The sequence below is a fragment of the Pseudophryne corroboree genome, chromosome 3 (assembly GCF_028390025.1).
Source record: "Pseudophryne corroboree isolate aPseCor3 chromosome 3, aPseCor3.hap2, whole genome shotgun sequence".
Taxonomy (NCBI): Eukaryota; Metazoa; Chordata; class Amphibia; order Anura; family Myobatrachidae; genus Pseudophryne; species Pseudophryne corroboree.
Genome location: NC_086446.1, coordinates 705349590 through 705369720, shown reverse-complemented (window position 1 = coordinate 705369720; position 20131 = coordinate 705349590). Strand labels below are relative to the sequence as shown.

The 20131-nt window shown below is 41.7% G+C and overlaps 1 protein-coding gene across 3 annotated transcripts in view; it reads left to right on the top strand.

Annotated features, from left to right (window-relative positions):
* LOC135056653 (alpha-2-macroglobulin-like protein 1) overlaps positions 1 to 20131 on the top strand; it is a 342531-nt gene that overhangs the window by 159166 nt on the left and 163234 nt on the right. For all 3 annotated transcript variants that reach the window (XM_063962097.1, XM_063962096.1, XM_063962098.1), the window contains 4 exons: positions 688 to 897; positions 1968 to 2043; positions 2881 to 3026; positions 4373 to 4531. In XM_063962097.1, the coding sequence (XP_063818167.1) occupies positions 688 to 897; positions 1968 to 2043; positions 2881 to 3026; positions 4373 to 4531 (591 nt within the window). The remainder of the gene's footprint in view (positions 1 to 687; positions 898 to 1967; positions 2044 to 2880; positions 3027 to 4372; positions 4532 to 20131) is intronic.

Below are 20131 nucleotides of genomic sequence, written 5' to 3'. Positions count from 1 at the left end.
GTATGGATCATTGGGTTGACCTGGAAAAGGTCGACAGTGCCTATGTGGACGCCAAAAAGGTCTACATGCACAAGGTCGACATAGGGAAAAGATCGACATAGTAAAAAGATAGACAGGGAAAAGGTTGACATGAGTATTTTTATGTTTTTTGGTGTCCTTTTCGGCATCACAGCACAGGGACCACCAATTAGTGCACCTCGTCCCCTTGCACGGTTCACTTCGTCGCTGCGCCAGGCACAGTTTACTATTCCGAATCGTAGACTACGTGGATGAGTAAAAAAAAAAGTGGAAAAGTAAAAAAATAAATAATAATAATTAAGAAAACTCATGTCCACCCATATGCTGTGTCAAACATGTTTGACAGTGTTGACCCTTTGACCAAGTCACCCTAATACATATCGACCAATAGTGGTAAACCTATTGACTGGTGACCTAATTACTGTTGACCAAACCTCCGAATACCATACAGATGTGCCCTTTTATATAAGTAAATAAGTTGCATTTGCTCAGGAGGTATGCTCATTATCACTGATAATGTGTGAAAGCCCAATCTCTTGTTTCATGCCCTAGAGTTTGTAGTACATGAGTTTATGAGTTAACCAATCCAAACCCTGTGAAAACGTTGCAAGTCCACTTATTATTGAGCACTATTATTGAGCACTAACACTTCTGTTTTCTTTTTCTCAGGGAAAGTTTTCGTTGGAAGAGAATGAAGGAATGTGGCCAAGTGCATATACCTGGATCTACCCCTTCTACTCTGAGACAAACAGCTATGTGAAAGCAGAAGCCTCCACTGACAGTCCATCATGTGACACTGATGTGTCAGTAAACGTGGAATACTACATCAATAAAAAGGAGCTGGACCCTCAGTCTGAACAACTGTCCTTCTTCTACTTAGTAAGTGTTCTATCCTCCTCCAAATCTGCTTTTGTTTGAGTCTTAGGGGCATATTCATCATGAAAATATTGTGAAATGAGAATTTTTAGTTTTTAATTCTCATTGTATTCTCTCACAATTTTTTTCAGTATTTATTATGCCCCATCAGAAAATTATCACTTCCGAAAAACTGGTCTTTTTGAGAAGACAGTTTTTTGGAAAGTGATAATTTTCCCCTCTGGCTGTATGTATGGTTCATTATTGTTTGCCAAGGTGCAAATTGCTTTTGTTGTTCCTACTTTTTATTTGCCCCTTACTCTGTACCAGGCCCATAGTAAAAATAAATACTGTTATATAGATTATTCCACCACTACCCAGTTTTAGACACTAATTCAGTGTTTTAGGTACCCCCTTAACACTGGTGTTTCTATAATGAGTGCAGTGTGTGTGTTGCACACGGGCCCCTGAGTCCAGAGGGGGCCTACACCTCACATACTGCAATCATTTTTTTAATACCACTCCAGAGTCCCGCGCCGATGGCACCGACGCTGTTAAAACCCAGTGAAAAAGGCGCATCAGCCATTTTCACGAAGTTCTGCGCACGCACAGTAGAGAAATCTCTAGAAAAATGGCCACCGCGCCATTTTCACGGAGATCTGTGCATGCGCAGTAGAGTCTGAGTCCTCTAGTGCTCACACTCTACAGCGCTTCTGCATGGAGGAGGGGCCCGAACGGAGGAGGCAGCACACTGGCCTCCTCCTCTCTTAAAGCGCCCTTGCCCCTTAACAGGTGGCATCCTAAGCAACTGCCTGGTTTTGCCTATTTGTAGCTTTGGCTGAAGATATACTGTAGGTCTCAGGCTACATGGTCTTTACAGAGTTCAAATAAGAGTTTGATATGGGACTTTTTGCATTATACAATATAAAACACAGTACTGTATATAATAAACTTTTTTGTCTACTGATTTTGCACTTCACTGTCTGCTATTGTGCCAGATATTGACTCTACGGAGTGAACAGACCCATCTTTTCCATAATTCAGTATACAGGAACAAATAACAGACTAATTATTTTCACTTCATGCTTTCACAGGTTCTGTCTATAGGAATTGTTTCTTCTGGGGAATATAAATTGGATACTAGAGAACAGTCACTCGGTTCTGGTGGTGGTGAGTTTATGAGTACACTGATAAAGAGACTCAGCATATTGCGGGTCACCATGTTCGCCCACTCCCTCCACCATCCAGACCCTGCCACATCACTGCGCTGCCCCTGATCTGCCCTACCCCCTGCACCATTCTTTCCTACCCCTCACTCTGTATTGCCTCGTCCCCTCTCTGCCAACTGCTGTCCAGTGCTCTATACCTCTCTTCCCCCTGCTCGCTTCTCCCAGATCCTTCCTGCCCACTCCTTCCTGCAGCTGTATACTTACCTTCCAGCAGGACCTTCTCCTCCCCTGCTGAGGTCTGTCCTCTATCCCTACCAATGGTAAGCATTTCATGCCCTGGTTCCTACTATGCATGCATGTAGGAGATGGGACAGACCTTAGTGGATTTTTAAAAATATTCCAAGTCTTGACTACTGTATATATGGGGCCATTCTGGGGGGTTGGGGTGATTCACTTTCACACAATGGACTGGGGGCTTTTACACAAAAATCAATAAGCCCTGAGGGTGCACTTAATGTGTATTTCTCCTTGCACATGAGGAGGGTGCAAACAGAAATACGAGTTACGTGCACCCTTAGGGCTTACGGCAAGCTTACTGTGCTTGATAATTGCATAGCTTCAGGCACTTAACCCGGAATCTATGCCTTACCGCAAGTTAGGCGCAATGCGTACCTTTGGATAGTGGGCTTACTGCAGGATATAGATGAATAGCTCTGGGCACTAAATTTAGGAGCTAAAAATCCATGGTAATTTCTGCAGCTAATTGAGTCCCCCCCTAGTGATTATAACACCCAGTATATAAGGAACAATTTTTAAGACTTTTATTTTTTGTCTCCAGTTATAGAGGGAAGATTTTCATTGAAGTTTCCAAAAACTATTGAGTTGTTTCCTCGCGTTACATTTATAATCTACACTGTATTGCTAAATGGAGATGTTGCAGCAGGCAAAACAAAAATGAATATTCCAGCATGCCTAAAGAATAAGGTAAGTGGTCTAAAATGAAGTCATCGCCATTTGTATCAAAAATACATTTTAAATATAAAAATAACGTAGAAAGTTATACATCTGAATTTAAAAGCATAACATCATGTGTAAAGGGGGTCGAGGCTGGTACATGGGGCATTAAAGCCCTGTTACTGCTCTGCATTAAATACATGTCAGAAACCAAAAAATTCTTATCTAGTAGCAGCTATTGGATTCCTTATTCTAGCAGTACATAAGCCTGACTTGATCCAGACTGAATTACAGGGTTAATTAAAATATTTGCGATGCCGACAATGGGGGTCATTCCGAATTGATCGCTCGCTGACGTTTTTCGCAGCGCACCGATCAGTTAGAAAAAATGGCAAATCTGCGTTTGCGTATACACCGCAATGCGCACGCGTCACGCTGTACGGGTACATCGAGCATCGTGGTTTTGCACAGGTTCTAGCGACGCTTTCAGTCGCACTGGCGGTCTCAAGAAGATTGACAGAAAGTGGGAGTTTCTGGGTGTCAACTGACCATTTTCTGGGAGTGTTTGGAAAAACGCAGGCGTGGCCGGGCGTTTGCTGGGCGGGTATCTGACTTCATTACTATGTCACTCATCGCACAGGATAAGTAACTATAGGGCTGGTCTTGTTTCGCACAAAATGTGTTTGCAGGTGCACTGCTGCAAAGGCGTTTGCACTCCTGCAAAGCGAAAATACACTCCCCGTGGGCGGCAACTATGCGTTTGCATTGCTGCTAAAAACTGCTAGCGAGCGAACAACTCGGAATGACCCCCCATGTTCCATCAGAAAGGCGTAGGAACATTTGTATTGGAGGCACATCATGACTGCAACATCACTCATTTTAACTTACAACCCCTTAAGGGTGCAGAGTAAAATGAGAGATGTTCCTCTCCTATAATTATACATGATATGCGCAGCTGCACATCACAGATAACTGAATTGTCCCCTCATAGCCAAATTATTCCCAGGTATCCATGGATGTAATGTGATGCCAATTTGCAATCTGCAGTATTTTACAGGGGCCAGTATAGAAAGAGTGAAATTGCACCTTTTCCCTTCACAGAGTGGTGGCAGCCATTTTGCGCACTGAACCATTATTTACAAAAATGCTACCAATCAAGTCACTATTAAAATTCATGACAAAGCAGGTCATGCATGTAGGGATGTCCTTCCTTAAAAGTGAATTGACAATACTGTATTGTGATGGATTTGAAGTCATCCTACAAAACGTCTGCTTTTACTATTTGTATTTAAAAGTTTTGCTTTAAATCAATCCTGTAAAAGTACATTTGATATTTTCCCCACTTTCATCTTGTATCTTATGATTTCCATGAACAGGTCCAGCTCAAGTTCTCTAAAGAAAAGGTTCATCCAGGAGAAAGGGTGAATCTAGAGGTCAGATCAGAGTCTGGATCCTTCTGTTCTGTACGCTCTGTAGATAAAGGACTTCTACGTCACAATTATAATGAAGCATTAGTAGAGTTACCCTTAGAATTGGTGAGCACTTCAGACCTACAAATATTTAATAAAAAAAATAATATCTATGGAATTAGTTATGACATATACGGTTTTCTTTAGAGCAATGTGTGTTTCTTAGTTTTGATAGATCATTTCTACTTTTCAATGTCACCAAAAGTATTTCACTGAATGAAAGAGGAGTGCACTACTGCACAAACTCTAGTTTTCCTGTCCTCAAGGGAGTCCTCGTGCCCTATCCCAAGATGGCCGTTGATATCACTACTGAGCATGTGCAGGGGCCATCTTTATTTCACTGTGTGATACTGTGTTGAGTGACATGGTGGGAGACAGAAGTATCCTGCTTAGCTCATATGAGAGACCTGGTTATTACTGTACCTGCATATAACGCTGTTCCAGCATCCTGCACTACTACCCAGTGCCTACATATACTCACTGTATGGTGAACTGTATGACACCTCACTCCGCTGAAGCTCCACTCCATCACCAGTGTACATGCAACAGTGACTGCGGCTGTACCTGCTATCTATCAATAAACCAACGCCACTTGTTAAGTAACTGGCTGTTCATAGTTTATCTGTCATAGTCATCTGCTTGCATATAACTCAGCAATATCAAAACTAGGGGTTAGGCCATTTTTCGGGCTTTGGTTTTGGATCTCCTTTGTGTTTTGGATCTGGATTGGGTTTTGCCAAAACCGCCCTTGCGGGTTTTGGTTTTGGATCTGAATTATTTTGAATAATAATAAAAACAGCTGGAATAACAGAATTTAGGGGTGTTTTTGTTCCTACAGCATTATTAACCTCAATAACATTCATTTCCACTCATTTCCAGACTATTCTGAACACCTCACAGCTCACAATATTGTTTTAATCCAGTTAAGGCCAAAAGGTTGCACCGAAGTAGCTGGATGACTAAGCTAAGTGCCAGCAGTGGGTGGGCCAAACATGTGGCACTTAAAATTCCAACATGGCTCATCTAGGAAACAGATTGGCACTGCAGTGGCAGACAGGGTGGCAGTGTAATAAACTATATGACCCCATTGAAAGTAACCAAGAAAGCTGTCATTAATCAATAAATAATAACTAGATTAGAGGCTGTTAAGTTCGCTTAACTTTCAGGAACAAGCTATACCTTAATACACAAATGTTCGGTCCGCTGCGACCGCTAAGTGTGTGCGATAAACCTCTATGAATGCGTACACGTTGCGTAAGCACGCCGACACGCTGTAAGCACAATGTAGCTACACGTGCGGCTGAATACACCTTAAACCCCTAACAAGAATGGAATGTGACACCAATTGTATATGTTATGTTGTGGTCCAACGCAGCAACAAATATTTACTTAAAAGGGGGGTCACAGAGAAATACAACAATAATACAAAAGAACAGCTACAACCAATGGATACATAAGTTTTGTTTGCCTGCGCCACCCAGATCAGGTCCTCAGTCAATCTAGCAAGATGACCTTCAGAGAATTAACCTGAGACCGGCCAGGAGGCCTTGTTTTTATACTAATGGTCCAAAACACAATACAATGGGAAATGTATGCTCTTCTTCCATTGGTCCGGGGGTGGGACATATCCGGTGCACTGGGGATCATTGGTCAGCTCAAACGGTGGCCGATGGCTAAGTCCTGAGATGTGATTACTGTTGTTTACGTCTGAGTTGCCGTCCCAAGACCAGTTAAACCCACCACATTATCATACATAAATCCGGTATTACTAATAACTTATTGCCGCAATATAAGACAATATCCTCATACCCACCGGATTACTGCTTATGTGACCCTGAACAATATGATCCCACACATTATATATTTATCCATTCCCATCCTCGAGATATGTGTATGTATATATATATATATATATATATATATATATATATATATATTCCTGCTATTACAATTAGTTATGAAATATATATATTACCACGAGTTAGAAGTATTTAAACTATATGTATGAGAATATAAATGTTCTACATTTGATATATCATACATCAAATGTTTGGTCTGTAAATGTCTTTTTTGTGGTTTTGCAAGTTGTTAAACATATAAAAAACAAAGAAGAAAAAGTATTCCACAACGGGGCACTCATTTGTAACTGATTGGACTAATAGTCCTCAATCGCGGTGCAGTATACCTCCCCATAAAACATAACCTTTATTATTATTTGTATAAAATACCAATACTTAATAGCTTGCAAAGTATTCTAAGAAAAAATGTGTAAAAAAGTGAATGTGTGACAGAAAAATTAAATAAAAAAGATTGAACACACACTGGTCTCAAATTTATTTGATATGTACTAAATAATTTTATTCTTAATAAATCAGGCAATATCAGTATGCCTAATATCAATGTTTGTCCATAGGACTAATTATGTGGGTTATAATGTTGGTAGTACCCTACTCCGTAGTTCCCTCACTAGACTCAGTAGGCTTGTAATTCAAGTTCATATACGCGTCATATTGTATCCTTATCGTAAATTGATGCTCAATATTATGTAGAAGTAAATACAGTATGTACCAATATAAGAGTCTTGATGGACAATTTAATATGAGATATCACTATCTAGCATGGAACTCTCAGTATTGGATCTCCCATCTATAGTGTATTCTGGACCACTGATTATATCCTTGACAGATATTGATACAAAAATCCGATTATGCGATCTGTCTGTTTTTTACACATATTTTTTCTTAGAATACTTCGCAAGCTATTAAGTATTGGTATTTTATACAAATAATAATAAAGGTTATGTTTTATGGGGAGGTATACTGCACCTCAATTGAGGACTATTAGTCCAATCGGTTACAAATGAGTGCTCCGTTGTGGAATACTTTTTCTTCTTTGTTTTTTATATGACTAATATATTCCAGGGAGCACCCCCAACCAACAACAAATAATATAATTATCAACAAGTTGATAGATTTTTCTATATGAGTTATGGGAGGTAACTGACTGACATAACAGCATTACTTATGCGATCTGTGCAGACTTTTCCTTTAGAAGTTGTTAAACATGCAAGGGTTTGGCTTGTGTTCTTGTCTAGGATATATTGTTCTTTTGTTTGTTCTGGCTCCCAGTGCAACAATGACAGTCCAGTATCTGTTGACTCCCTATACAACTCTAAAACAATGGAGGCAAACAATGGTATATACATTCCCCATAGCTCAGGGTCTATTTTCCATGGTCACAAAGCTTTGTGTAAACAAGACAGTCTGATGCATTCAAGACTATGTTTGTAATTGAGTTCTTGGAAGTATCACCTTTGAATGTGTAAAAGAGTGATTTGCTTATTTTGTGTGCGCACAGTAACCTGCCGTTGAAGAGTGTACAGACTATGTGTAAATTATGCACTATATGGATAAAATATTGAATATGGATTTGTGGCTTTTCTATGCGAATGCGTATGTTACCGTATTTACTCATACCACGTGCTAATACGCAGGGCTTTACAAGCCAATGTACGCAGCTACCGGGTATGCGCACGCACGGCGGATACGCAACCGCACAGAGGCCACTCTGTGTGGTGTTTGCACGTGATGCATGTGGGTATAATATTTTTTACTTCGACAGTCCACCCTTTGGCAGCAAGCAATAACTGCCACACATAACCAATAACACTGAAAATATTACATTTACAATATGTACAAGGTTCGGGTAACAGGGGAAGAGTTTGTAGGTGGGAAATATATAGCCTAGTGGGATAGGAAAAAGCGTGTATGTATGAGTAAATGTCTGAGGGGGATGTATCATTCTGCCGTATATGTTCTAAGTAAGCTTCGAGGTACTGCGAAGTATACATTTTATCCTTCTCATCCCGTATTAAGGGTCTGTACATGGGCAAACAAACATTACCAAGCTCTTTCTAGGCAAAGGCCATTAGCCCTCACCTTGTCCCGCTTCTTATAATAACAAATGGGGAGCACATTTATCTGATGTATGTGTATGCTATTATGTGTGGATAACGTTTATCGACTATGTGTGTTATTAACTGGAGATTGCAGAGATGAGGGTAAGACATATAAAAAATACATTCACAAAAATTCGTGTACATTGATGTCATTTCCGGTTGGATGTCCCTCGGTAGAGGGGAAAACAAAAAGTTGGTGAAAGACACAGGCCATGAAATTCATTTACAATCCTTATCACAACACTGTTTCTACGGTTGGATCATATATCAAATCTGCCGCTGTTACAACACCCTCACTCCTTAGACTCATCAAATTTGTCTTATGCTTTCGCCGCGTCAAAATCCAAACACATCTGAATATCAGACCGATAATTATGACGACACCCAGGATACAGAGGAGAAACTTTCCCATACTTGCAATTACACTTTGTGCCCACTCTCCTAACCCAGAGAACCATTTGAGTGGGTTCAACCATGAGGCCCAGCCGGCCAATTCATTACCCACAGCCGCTAAAGTAAGGTTGTGTTTCCTTCTGAACTCCCACTTCAACTGCAAGATCTCGTCCATCTTTTGATCGATAATCTCCGTTGGGTCTTCGGTACTGTTCGGAATGTAAGTGCAGCACTTCACACCATATTGAGTTGCCAGAGTAACACAGTACCCACCTGTAATGGCCGTGACATAATTTAAGACCATCCTGTGCTGGATCAGCTCCTTCTTGTAGGCCTGTAGTTCCCTACCCGTATACCTGAAGGTGTCATCATACATCTTGGTGATATTATCTATCAAGTTCACCAGCGCATGGATGTACCTAGAATTTATAATTCCTCTGACAGTAAGGGTGATATCTAATGCGAGAAGAATTTGAATCCCGGTGGATTCATGGATCAAATCAGAGGCTGCGAGCTCTGTCCTATCTATGAGGTGTCTCTTGACAATGTGTTTATAATGTGTATGAGTATGAGGAGTCTGAGCGTTGCGGTTAATATCTTTCATTTTGTCATGTGCAATGGTCATAACCTCTGGTAGTACTCTGCCAATGTAACACAACCCTTCAGAGCTCGGAGAAAGCCACTTGTACGCTTTCCTTCCACATATGAAGTAGGCATCATCTGGAAGAACATAGGGGACAAAATGCAACAAGATCATATCACAGATTTTTCTTATGAAGAAACCGGTCCCCAGTTCTCCCATTTGTTCAGTACAAGTATCGGGCTGGATGATGTGGGCACAATATCCCTGTGACACTTTTCCAGCCCACATGGTTTTGATCCCACGTGTATACCTGTATCGGAAGTACCTCCCACTTGTGGCTATCCTACGTACAAGTTCGGAGCTGATGGGTACTTTTTCAGCTCTATGTGAGAAGGTCATTGTCAGATTGTTCCATGTCACTTCCCAATTTCCTGGTTTTCGGAAATTGGACACGTTAAAACACAGCAGTGACCTATCTACGTGGTACTGGTGGAGCTTCAAGCTAGGGGGCCTAGATATATTGAATTTCTTGTCCACCGGTCTCCCCCCCTGTAATTCAAGTACCTCATTTACTGTTAAAGGGTATGGCACTAATCCCGACTTACTCTGTCCTTGAGGTACTTGCGAGCACACCCACCATTCCGTTTGGTTTTAGACCGTACCCACTAATGAGTGGTAATCACTCAAAGGATGCCCGCCCATGTCGATATTATTGTTTGACTGACATCTCTGGATGCACCCATCTTCGACTATGTTGTCGCAGTACCTACATATGCAGTAGTCATCAGACAATAACCCTTCACATTGCCTCCGAGCTGCGTGACTACCAGATCTCTTACTGATACCAGCTTTGACCAAAGTGATGGACTGATCCTGGTGTCCTACGAATCCATCCTCTCCATCAGAACCCATTCCAGATCCTTGCTCGACGTCTCGGAGGCCCTCACAAAAACAAATTGTCCTGATCAAAAACAGAGTCACCAGAAAAAGCCAGAACATAGTCTCTTGGTGTGGATCCATTTCGGTAAGGGGAAAACAGGAAGAAAGAAAAAAGAAAAATGCAGTGGGGGGTGAAAAAAAGAAAAATGTTACGACAACCGTCCTTGATTTTTGCTGTTCTCCACGCTCAGGTGCCGTCCAACAGTCCTGCCTCTCAGCTTTCCCGGAACAGATTCTCCAGTGATACGAGGTTCTCTACACCTTTCTCTTTGTCACAAGTTTTCTCTGGGTCAGCGACCTTCTTGCAGTGGGATGAGTGGACCCAAGTCTCTCTCTCGGCAACCTTCAGTGCTGTTGTGCTGGTCAACAAAACTTGATACGGTCCTTCCCACCTGTCAATGAGGCAACCTGAGCGTAGAAAATTTCGAATCATCACATAATCCCCAGGTTCAATGTCATGACAATTACTGTTTGGTAGGTGAGGAATCGCCAGTTTCAGATTCTTTTGCTGGCTTCTCAGTTGCTGGCTCATCCTAACCAAATATTGCACAGTCATTTCATTATTGCACTTCAAATCATAATGGGGGTCTATCATTATATGGGGTTGTCGTCCAAAAGGAACTTCAAAGGGTGATAGGTTAAGCGGTGACCTGGGAGTGGTTCTGATGCTGTACAACACTACTTTGCTCAGCTTGTTCTTAATAGTGCTATTCATTTTCTCCAACTTCGTATTGGCCTGTGGCCGGTATGGAGTATGTAGCTTACTATTAATACCCATCAGTTTGCACATGACCTGAAAGACTTCACCTGTAAAATGGGTACCCCTATCACTTTCAATCATTTTAGGGATACCATAGCTACACACAAATTCTTGCACAATTTTCTTTGCAGTGAATACGGCAGTATTTGTGGCAGCGGGGAATGCTTCTACCCAGTTTGAAAAGACATCGGTACATACTAAAACATACTTTAAATTCCTACAGGGTGGTAGGTGTATGAAGTCGATTTGTATTACCTGGAAAGGTCCGTCTGTAGGAGGGATATGGGATGGCTCCATTGGTATTGTCTTACCAATATTCTTCCTCAAGCAAGTAAGACATGTCATTGCTTTCTTGCTCGCCTGAGAAGAGAACCCTGGTGCACTCCAGTAGGCTCTTACCAATTTGCACATACCTTCCTTGCCCAGATGAGTCAGACCCTGTGCCGCCTCAGCTAGGCTTGGGAGATGTGCCCTGGGGGCCACTGGCTTACCTTGTCCATCTCTCCAAAGTCCTGAGGACTCCTGACCATATCCCTTCGCCTTCCAGATGGCCTTCTCCTGTAGGGAACACAAATCTTGCATTTCGATTAATTGTTGTGTATTTATCGTGTTGAATGTCATCAGTTGTGTGGTGGTGTTTTGCGCGAGGGTGCGAGCTAGAGTAAAAACGTCTCTTGAGGAGGGAAAAAAAAAAGAAAATATTAGAAAAACAAAGAGTATATCAGGTCTGCGTTCACCAACGGGCCGTCACTGATGTCAGGTATCGTAGTAAAGGCCTGATTCAGATATCCCATACCTTCATGCCTATCGGTGTCTATACAAAATCTCCCTTCACCGTGCAGATGAGACATACCGGGTTAGGGCATAATTTTGAAGGACCAATACGGCATGTGGTTTATGTCTGTCGAACCATGTACCAGTACTACGTCCCAGGTATTTGACACCTATCCCACACAACCGTAGTTTATCCCTTGAGAACTGGTGTCCTGTTTGTAAGAGACGAAACAGAAACTATTTTGTATCTGCCAGGGACGATTCAAATGAATCAGCGCACAACAACAAGTCATCAACATATCGTATCAGCGCCGACCCATTCTCAGGCTGAAAGGACTGTAAACAGTCATGTAGGGCTTGGGAGAAAATACCCAGGCTGTCACTTGACCTTGGGAGAATCGGGTCCATGTATTGTACCCCCCCTGTAGGTGAACGCAAAGATGAAGAGAACACTGTGGAGAAAACAGAATGAAGGTTGGTGACAGATAAGTTTGTAGAGGTGAAGAGGATTTTTTTTAAACGACAACTGGATTGGGCATTACGGGGAATTGATTAACTACTTGGTCTACCCCCTTTAAAGTTTGTGCTTGTTGTATCACTACTGGGACTTTCCCAGCCATCAATCCAGTGTCCTGTCCATCCTAAGTTCATAGGGAACCAGGTATTTTGCGAGATAATTTCCTCTACCTGTGATGGACATGAATCTAGAACAGTGGAATGCAACATTAGTCTTTGTGGGTATCCAACATACTTTGTACTACCTGAGCGGGAGCACATTATATGTATTTCACATTTAACAAAGTCTCTGTCGATTAAGTTAGTCAGGGGCCACTGCTGCTAGGAGAAAAAAGAAAGGGTTAAGCATCATAGAGGCCCAATCGTAACTTCTGCAGGTTCTGTCAAAGGGTAATGTTGCACTTCTCTTGTTCTTCCCATTTGCCGGATTAGTGTTTACCAGTTATCTTTCTTTCTATATGGCTTTAAATCCTTACTATATGTCCCTTGGTCCCGTCTATGTGTTTGATAATGTGGCTCGTGTTCTTTGTCTAGGGGGTCTATGTTTAGTATGTGTCACGTTATTCCTACAATCCCTGGCAAAATGTCCTTCTTTCCTGCAATTAAAACATGTTATTGACCTTTTCCAATCTTTAGGGGCCTAGGGTCTTGGTTGATCGGGCATCCCTTCAAGTGCCTGTATACTCACCGTCATCAACCTCTTCTCCTGCTGTTCCTTACGTTTGGAGATATTCCTGTCATGCTCAATAGCAGACTCTCTGAGAGTATCTACAGTAACCCCTCTCCAATTAGGCAAAGAAGTCTGTACCCTGACTTTCAATGCCTTATTGAGCCCGTCCATTAGCACAGAGACAGCCACCTCCCTGTGGTTCGCGTCGTTCCTTATATCCCTCACCCCAGTGTATCTAGCCATTATTTGTAAAGCCCTATGGAAATACTCAGATGTTGGTTCATTTTCTCTCTGTTTTATGGAGAAAATTTTATTCCGCTGGACAACAATGGGGAAATACAATCCTAGTTGTTCATTAATTTGTTTCACGTTCTCCTGATTGTATTCGTCAGTCAGAGGACCGTCTACCTCTATCTTACAATCCGTGATAAATTTTTGGGTGTCAATATTAGGGGGTAGGCACGCTTTTAAAACTGTCCGCCAATCTTTGTTTGTAGGTTCATGGGCATTACCCAGATCCTTAATAAACTTCTGACATCTGGCTAAATGTCTCCGGGGATCGGGGAATTCTGAAATGATTGACCGTAGTTCCGATCTGGTCCACGGGCAATACATTGCAGTATTCCTGATGAGGGTTACTCCCTGGCTATCGGTTCTCCCATTGGGAGTTGCTATTACCCAGACAGGATGTAACCCTACCATTCCATTCCTAATCGGCTCACTGTGAGGCGTTACTGTCTCTGCATAATGAACAGTCTCATACTTACCGGTGGCTATGATCTCACCCGTCCCTTCAGTGGAAGACACCGTCACTGCTCTTACTGGTTGGGCCGTGCCCACCTGGATTTCCTGCAAGGTGGCTGCCTGGTAGAGGGCTGAGATTAGGCTGGGTTCATCATCTTCCTCTGACCTATGATCTTTGAGAGAACTTAAGACAGGGTACAATATGCATGGGTTAGGATTAATACAATTTATATGCATGTTTTTTATTATTTGCCGATGTACGATTGGTTGTAGCTGTTTTCTCTTCATCGACATGTGTCAGTGATGGTGTGCTCGCAATCACATTCCTGTCAGGTTTGGAACTTGCTGTGCGGGCAAGCTTTTTTTTGCATATCTCCCTCTTGTTGCCATATATTTAAACAGTCGTTATGTCTGATCCTTTGTTTCTTAGCTTTGATCAGACATATTCTATTCCTTACGTTCTGCAGTACCTCTGGTTTAAAACTACCCATCCTAGGAAATGATACCTTATCATCAGCAGTCATACATACCCATTCATCACAAAAAGCCTCTGTGTGTGGACCATACTTCCCACACATTATCCACCTAGTGGACCCTCTTGGCCCTTCTTCTCCAGCCTGAACCCTGGCTGCCGAACGCCTCTCGCTTGTGCACTTGGCTCCCATTGTGGGCTTTTTGATACACAATCCCCAAATGCACAAAGAAAAACGGTGAAAGTTCTTACTGAGCGCTTTCACTCGTTCCCGACTCCGCTGGCCTGTACTACGACCCACTGTCAATAGTGGGATCGCGATGTACCCAACCTTAGGCTCCTACCAGACCCTTCAGCACCGTAATTTCTTTCAGTGGAGGTTCTATTGGAATATTTTCCTAAGAGAGCCAGCGAAAAATTCCTTTTCTGTATCTTTCCACTGGAATTTTTGTAGGATGAGAAACACCTTATCGATCACCCTTTCCAGTGAACGCCCACCAGGGAGATTTCCTGAGGAACTCAACGAAAAACCCCTTTGTTTAAACAAATCACGTCTGTGTATGCTCTACAAAGCGCATATAACACAACTGCGCAAAATAACGCAAATGGTATCACGTTGCGCCACGTATAACACACGGACGCACAGTCCAATTGCACAGCCTATAGATACTTGTTATCTATATGCCCTACGATCACCGGAGTCGAAATCACAAGCTGTGCTCCTCAGCCGGAGCGTAACACAAAAACATTAAACTTCACAATCTACTTATCACGCTCCTTTGCACGTTTTCACACAGTACGTGCCTTAATCCACTTAGGACACCTAGTCCACTTAGTCAATACGTAAGGTTGCGACCCTTCACACGCCGCGAGCCTCTGCTAACTCAACGTCTACCATGGGGGGTTCCCGATTTTCCGGGGTTCAATACGTCCACTCCTACTTTCAGCTCACACAAATACACAGTGGTTTTCTGTACAGAAAAATATCGCTCCCTTTGATTGATAGCCTATCCCAGGGGTAGTACAGTTTAAACAAAATATTATAATAATCTGCTTTTAAAATCGGATAGTTATTTGCTATTGTATAACTATATCTTTTACTCCGCCTTTAAATTTATTTCTATTGTGTGGTTACACTTGCGCTCGCTACTTCACTCAACCTTGCGTAAACACGCGACCGTGCGTTCCCGTGCCACGTGCGTCCTGTACGCCAACCGCACACAGCGTGCCACGTGTTCACCGTGCATTCGCACTTAAATACACCACACTATCATGATAAATGTGAGCAACAAAATACTACTGCTCACGTACACAATACACAATTGTTCCTTACACTCGTCGGAAGTTACCCCCAAAGGTAATCCTCTTTTGAGTGTTTGCCTAAACGTTTAGGCCGGAACTGGGTTTCGTGTTTTTATAATTACTCCCTTAACACACTATCTCAAATATATAGCAAATAAACATATCCGACTTTATACAGATCTATAATGACTATTATAACCTATGGCACCAATATGTGAGAATATATGCAGAGTATCGGTACGCTTTTGTGTACGCTTTCTCGTCAAAAGCTACACACAAATAATAAACTGCTTTTTTTCCTGTTTTGTCCCTCGGGTTGCACCAGCACCTCTAAGACTATACAGAACAGACTTGGTCTAACAACACAAGATGTTTTTAAACACAATACAAAATTACTTAAGACGCGTTTTCACCCTTTGTTGATAGACCAAAGTCTGTTATGGCCTGCAAGTCCGTAGGTATGTGGCGAACCGGGCGATCCCGCCACTGTTGAGTTCGCTTAACTTTCAGGAATAAGCTATACCTTAACACACAAATGTTCGGTCCGCTGCGACCGCTAAGTGTGTGCGATAAACCTCTATGAATGCGTACACATTGCGTAAGCACGCCGACACGCTGTAAGCACAATGTAGCTACACGTGCGGCTGAATACACTTTAAACCCCTAACAGGAATGGAATGCGACACCAATTGTATATGTTATGTTGTGGTCAAACGCAGCAACAAATATTTACTTAAAAGGGGGTTCACAGAGAAATACAACAATAATACAAAAGAACAGCTACAACCAATTGATACATAAGTTTTGTTTGCCTGTGCCACCCAGATCCGGTCCTCAGTCAATCTAGCAAGATGACCTTCAGAGAATTAACCTGAGACCGGCCAGGAGGCCTTGTTTTTATACAGTGGTCTAAAACACAATACAATGGGAAATGTATGCTCTTCTTCCATTGGTCCGGGGGTGGGACATATCCGGTGCACTGGGGATCATTGGTCAGCTCAAACGGTGGCCGATGGCTATGTCCTGAGATGTGATTACTGTTGTTTACATCTGAGTTGCCACCCCAAGACCAGTTAAACCCACCACATTATCATACATAAATCCGGTATTACTAATAACTTATTGCCGCAATATGAGACAATATCCTCATACCCACTGGATTACTGCTTATGTGACCCTGAACATTATGATCCCACACATAAAATATTTATATATATTCCTGCTATTACAATTAGTTATGAAATATATATATTAACACGAGTTAGATGTATTTAAACTATATGTATGAGAATATAAATGTTATACATTTGATATATCATACATCAAATGTCTGGTTTGTAAATGTCTTTTTTGTGGTTTTGCAAGTTGTTAAAAATGTAAGGGTTTGGCTTGTGTTCTTGTCTAGGATATATTGTTCTTTTGTTTGTTCTGGCTCCCAGTGCAACAATGACAGTCCAGTATCTGTTGACTCACTATACAACTCTAAAACAATGGGGGCAAACAACGGTATTTACATTCCCCATAGCTCAGGGTCTATTTTCCATGATCACAAAGCTTTGTGTAAACAATACAGTCTGATACATTCAAGACACTGTTTGTAATTGAGTTCTTGGAAGTATCGCCTTTGAATGTGTATAAGAGTGATTTGCTTATTTTGTGTGCGCACAGTAACCTGCCATTGAAGAGTGTACAGACTATGTGTAAATTATGCACTATATGGATAAAATATTGAATTTGGCTTTGTGACTTTTCTATGCGAATGCGTATGTTCCCGTATTTACTCATACCACGTGCTAATACGCAGGGCTTCACGAGCCAATGTACGCAGCTTCCGGGTATGCGCATGCACAGCGGGTACGCAACTGCAAAGAGGCCCCCTCTGTGCAGAGCCGGCCCTAGGCATAGGCAAACTAGGCAATTGCCTAGGGCATTTGATATGTCTAGGGGCACCAGCAGCTTCTACTGATTAAATGATATGCGGCATGCCTATATTCTGTGTGTAGCATTTCATATGCAGATACACAGTCTCACGCAGTACATAGGCATGCTGCATATCATTTTAATCAGCAGAAACTGCTTGTGCATCCTAGCCACATAAAAATGCAAATAAGATGCATTTTCATAAAAAGTTCCCGACGTTAGCATTGAGGGAAGATTTATGAGGACACATCTGTATCCAAGCAGAGGCAGAGGTGTTAGTGGCAGTGTGAGTGCTGTGTTAGTGGCAGTGTGAGTGCTGTGTGCATGTGAGTGGGTTGGTTGTGCAGTATTGTTCGGAATATTTGTAAGGAGCATTATGTGTGTCATGTAAAAATGCATTAATAGTGTGCAACATATGTGTAAGGGGCACTATGTGTGTCATTATGTGTATAAGGGCATTAATAATGTGCGGCATATGTGTAACGGTACTACTGTATGTGTGTCATTATGTGTATAGGGGCAGTAATAATGTGCAGCAAATGTGTAGGGGCACTATGTGTGTCATTATGTGTATAAGGGCATTAATATTGTGAAGCATATGTGTAAGGGACAAAGGTTGTCATAATGTGTAAGGCGCATTATGTTTATAAGGACATTAGTAATGTGTCTCATATATGTAAGGGGCATTACTGTGCGGCATTATGTGTATAAGGTGCTCTACTATGTGGCGTTGCATTTAGAAAGGGCACTACTGTGTCATCTAATGTGAATAAAGAGCATTAGGGTGTGGTGTCATGTGAATAAGGAGCAATTCAGTGTGATGTAATGTGAATAAGGGGCTCTACTGTGAGGAGTAACGTTTATAAGGTAAAGTGATACTACTGTGGGATGTAATATAAATTATGGACACTATCACATGATCAAATGTGAATAAAGTTGCAGTAGTGTGTGGCGTAATTGGAATTGGGGTTACTATTGTGTGGCCATGCCCCTTGCCAGCAAAAACACACCACTTTTTGGGCTGTGCACCAAATGTGCGAACTGTTCCTATTTAAAATATAGGGAGTACACATACCAAAATAAGGACTGCTATGGATGAGGGGTGATGGTGCTTGGAAAGAGGTGCAAGGTCATAGGCGGAACTAGCGGTGGTGCTAGGGGGCACCAGCCAAAATCTTGCCTAGGGCATCATATTGGTTAAGGCCGGCTCTGCCTCTGTGTGGTGTTTGCACGTGATGCATGTGGGTATAATATTTTTGACTTCGACAAGGCCCATAAGAGTTGAAGTATGTATGTAGTGGAAGGCAGGTAAAGGAAGGAAAGATTGATTATAGTGATTTTTTTTAATCCAAAGCAAATTTCTGAGGGTCGAGGGTCTAGATATGTGTGTGACGGCTTGGGTTTTCCCACCAGACTCCGATTCCAAATAAAAACCAAAACGTCATCATCCACGCGTCGGATCTTGTAGGTCTTGTCCTTTGTCCAGGATGTCTAATAAAGTGGGAAGGAAATAAATTTAATTAATACAAAAATTAGTTGTGTATATTGGTCAAACACATACATATGTTTACATGGTACATACTGTGCATAAAGCTGGCTGAGGAAACTAAACTCTCCTCAAATAGCGAACATTCTCCATTTAAAAATTCCTTAAATGTCTGAATTTGTGTAAAATAAATAAATAAAGGATTATCTTAGAAAGAATTTGACAGCAGTTAAGTACTACTTTGCCCATCTAATCACACAAAAATAAATTACAAACCTTTTTTTTGTCGTGAGTGGAAAATTTCGGGACATTTTTGCCATTCTGCAAATTTTTCTAAGAGACCAAGTGGCAGTGATGCAGATCATTCAGCAAAAACTTTGGACATCTGATTCGGACTGAAGAAACTACCTACAATTATTACTGACATGTCTATTGTGACTGCACATGATACAGTTACAGTACCATTTAAAAAATGGTGGATGATTATTTCAGTCATAGCATTCCAAATAGGCATGTCAGACAGTCTGTTCCAATACTGGCAGGAAAAAAAAAAAGAAAATTTGGAGGCCCTTGCAAAAACTGCCTTTCCTTTACTTAGGTTGCCCACCCTCCAGTGTGTACTCAGAAAGAGTTTTCAATGCACCCAGGAACCTTGATGTACCGTATACTGGGGTACAGCACAAAATACAAGATATATATATTTTTTATATTGTTAATAAAAATACTTCTGATTTTTTTTAACACTGGGGCAGAGCCTAGATGGATGGACAGAACACAGAACAGCCCTTGTCACTGGAAGGGCAAAGCAGCAGCCCCTTGATGTATAGTATACTGGGGTACAGTACAAAATATTTTATTTCTTTTTTTAATACTGGGCCAAAGCCCCTGGATGGATGGACAGTACACCCCCAGATGGACGGAGCAGCAGCAGCCCTTGGATGTATATACTGGGATGACGGACACTGCACAAAATATATAAAAAAAAGAATGTATTTTACTATTTTTATTTTGAGTGGACTGAAAGAACACTCCCAGATGGACGGAGCAGCAGCAGCCCTTGCATGTATAAACTGGGAGGATGGACACAGTACAAAATATTTTTACAAATAATGAATTTTACTATTTTTATTTTGAGTGGACCAACAGAAA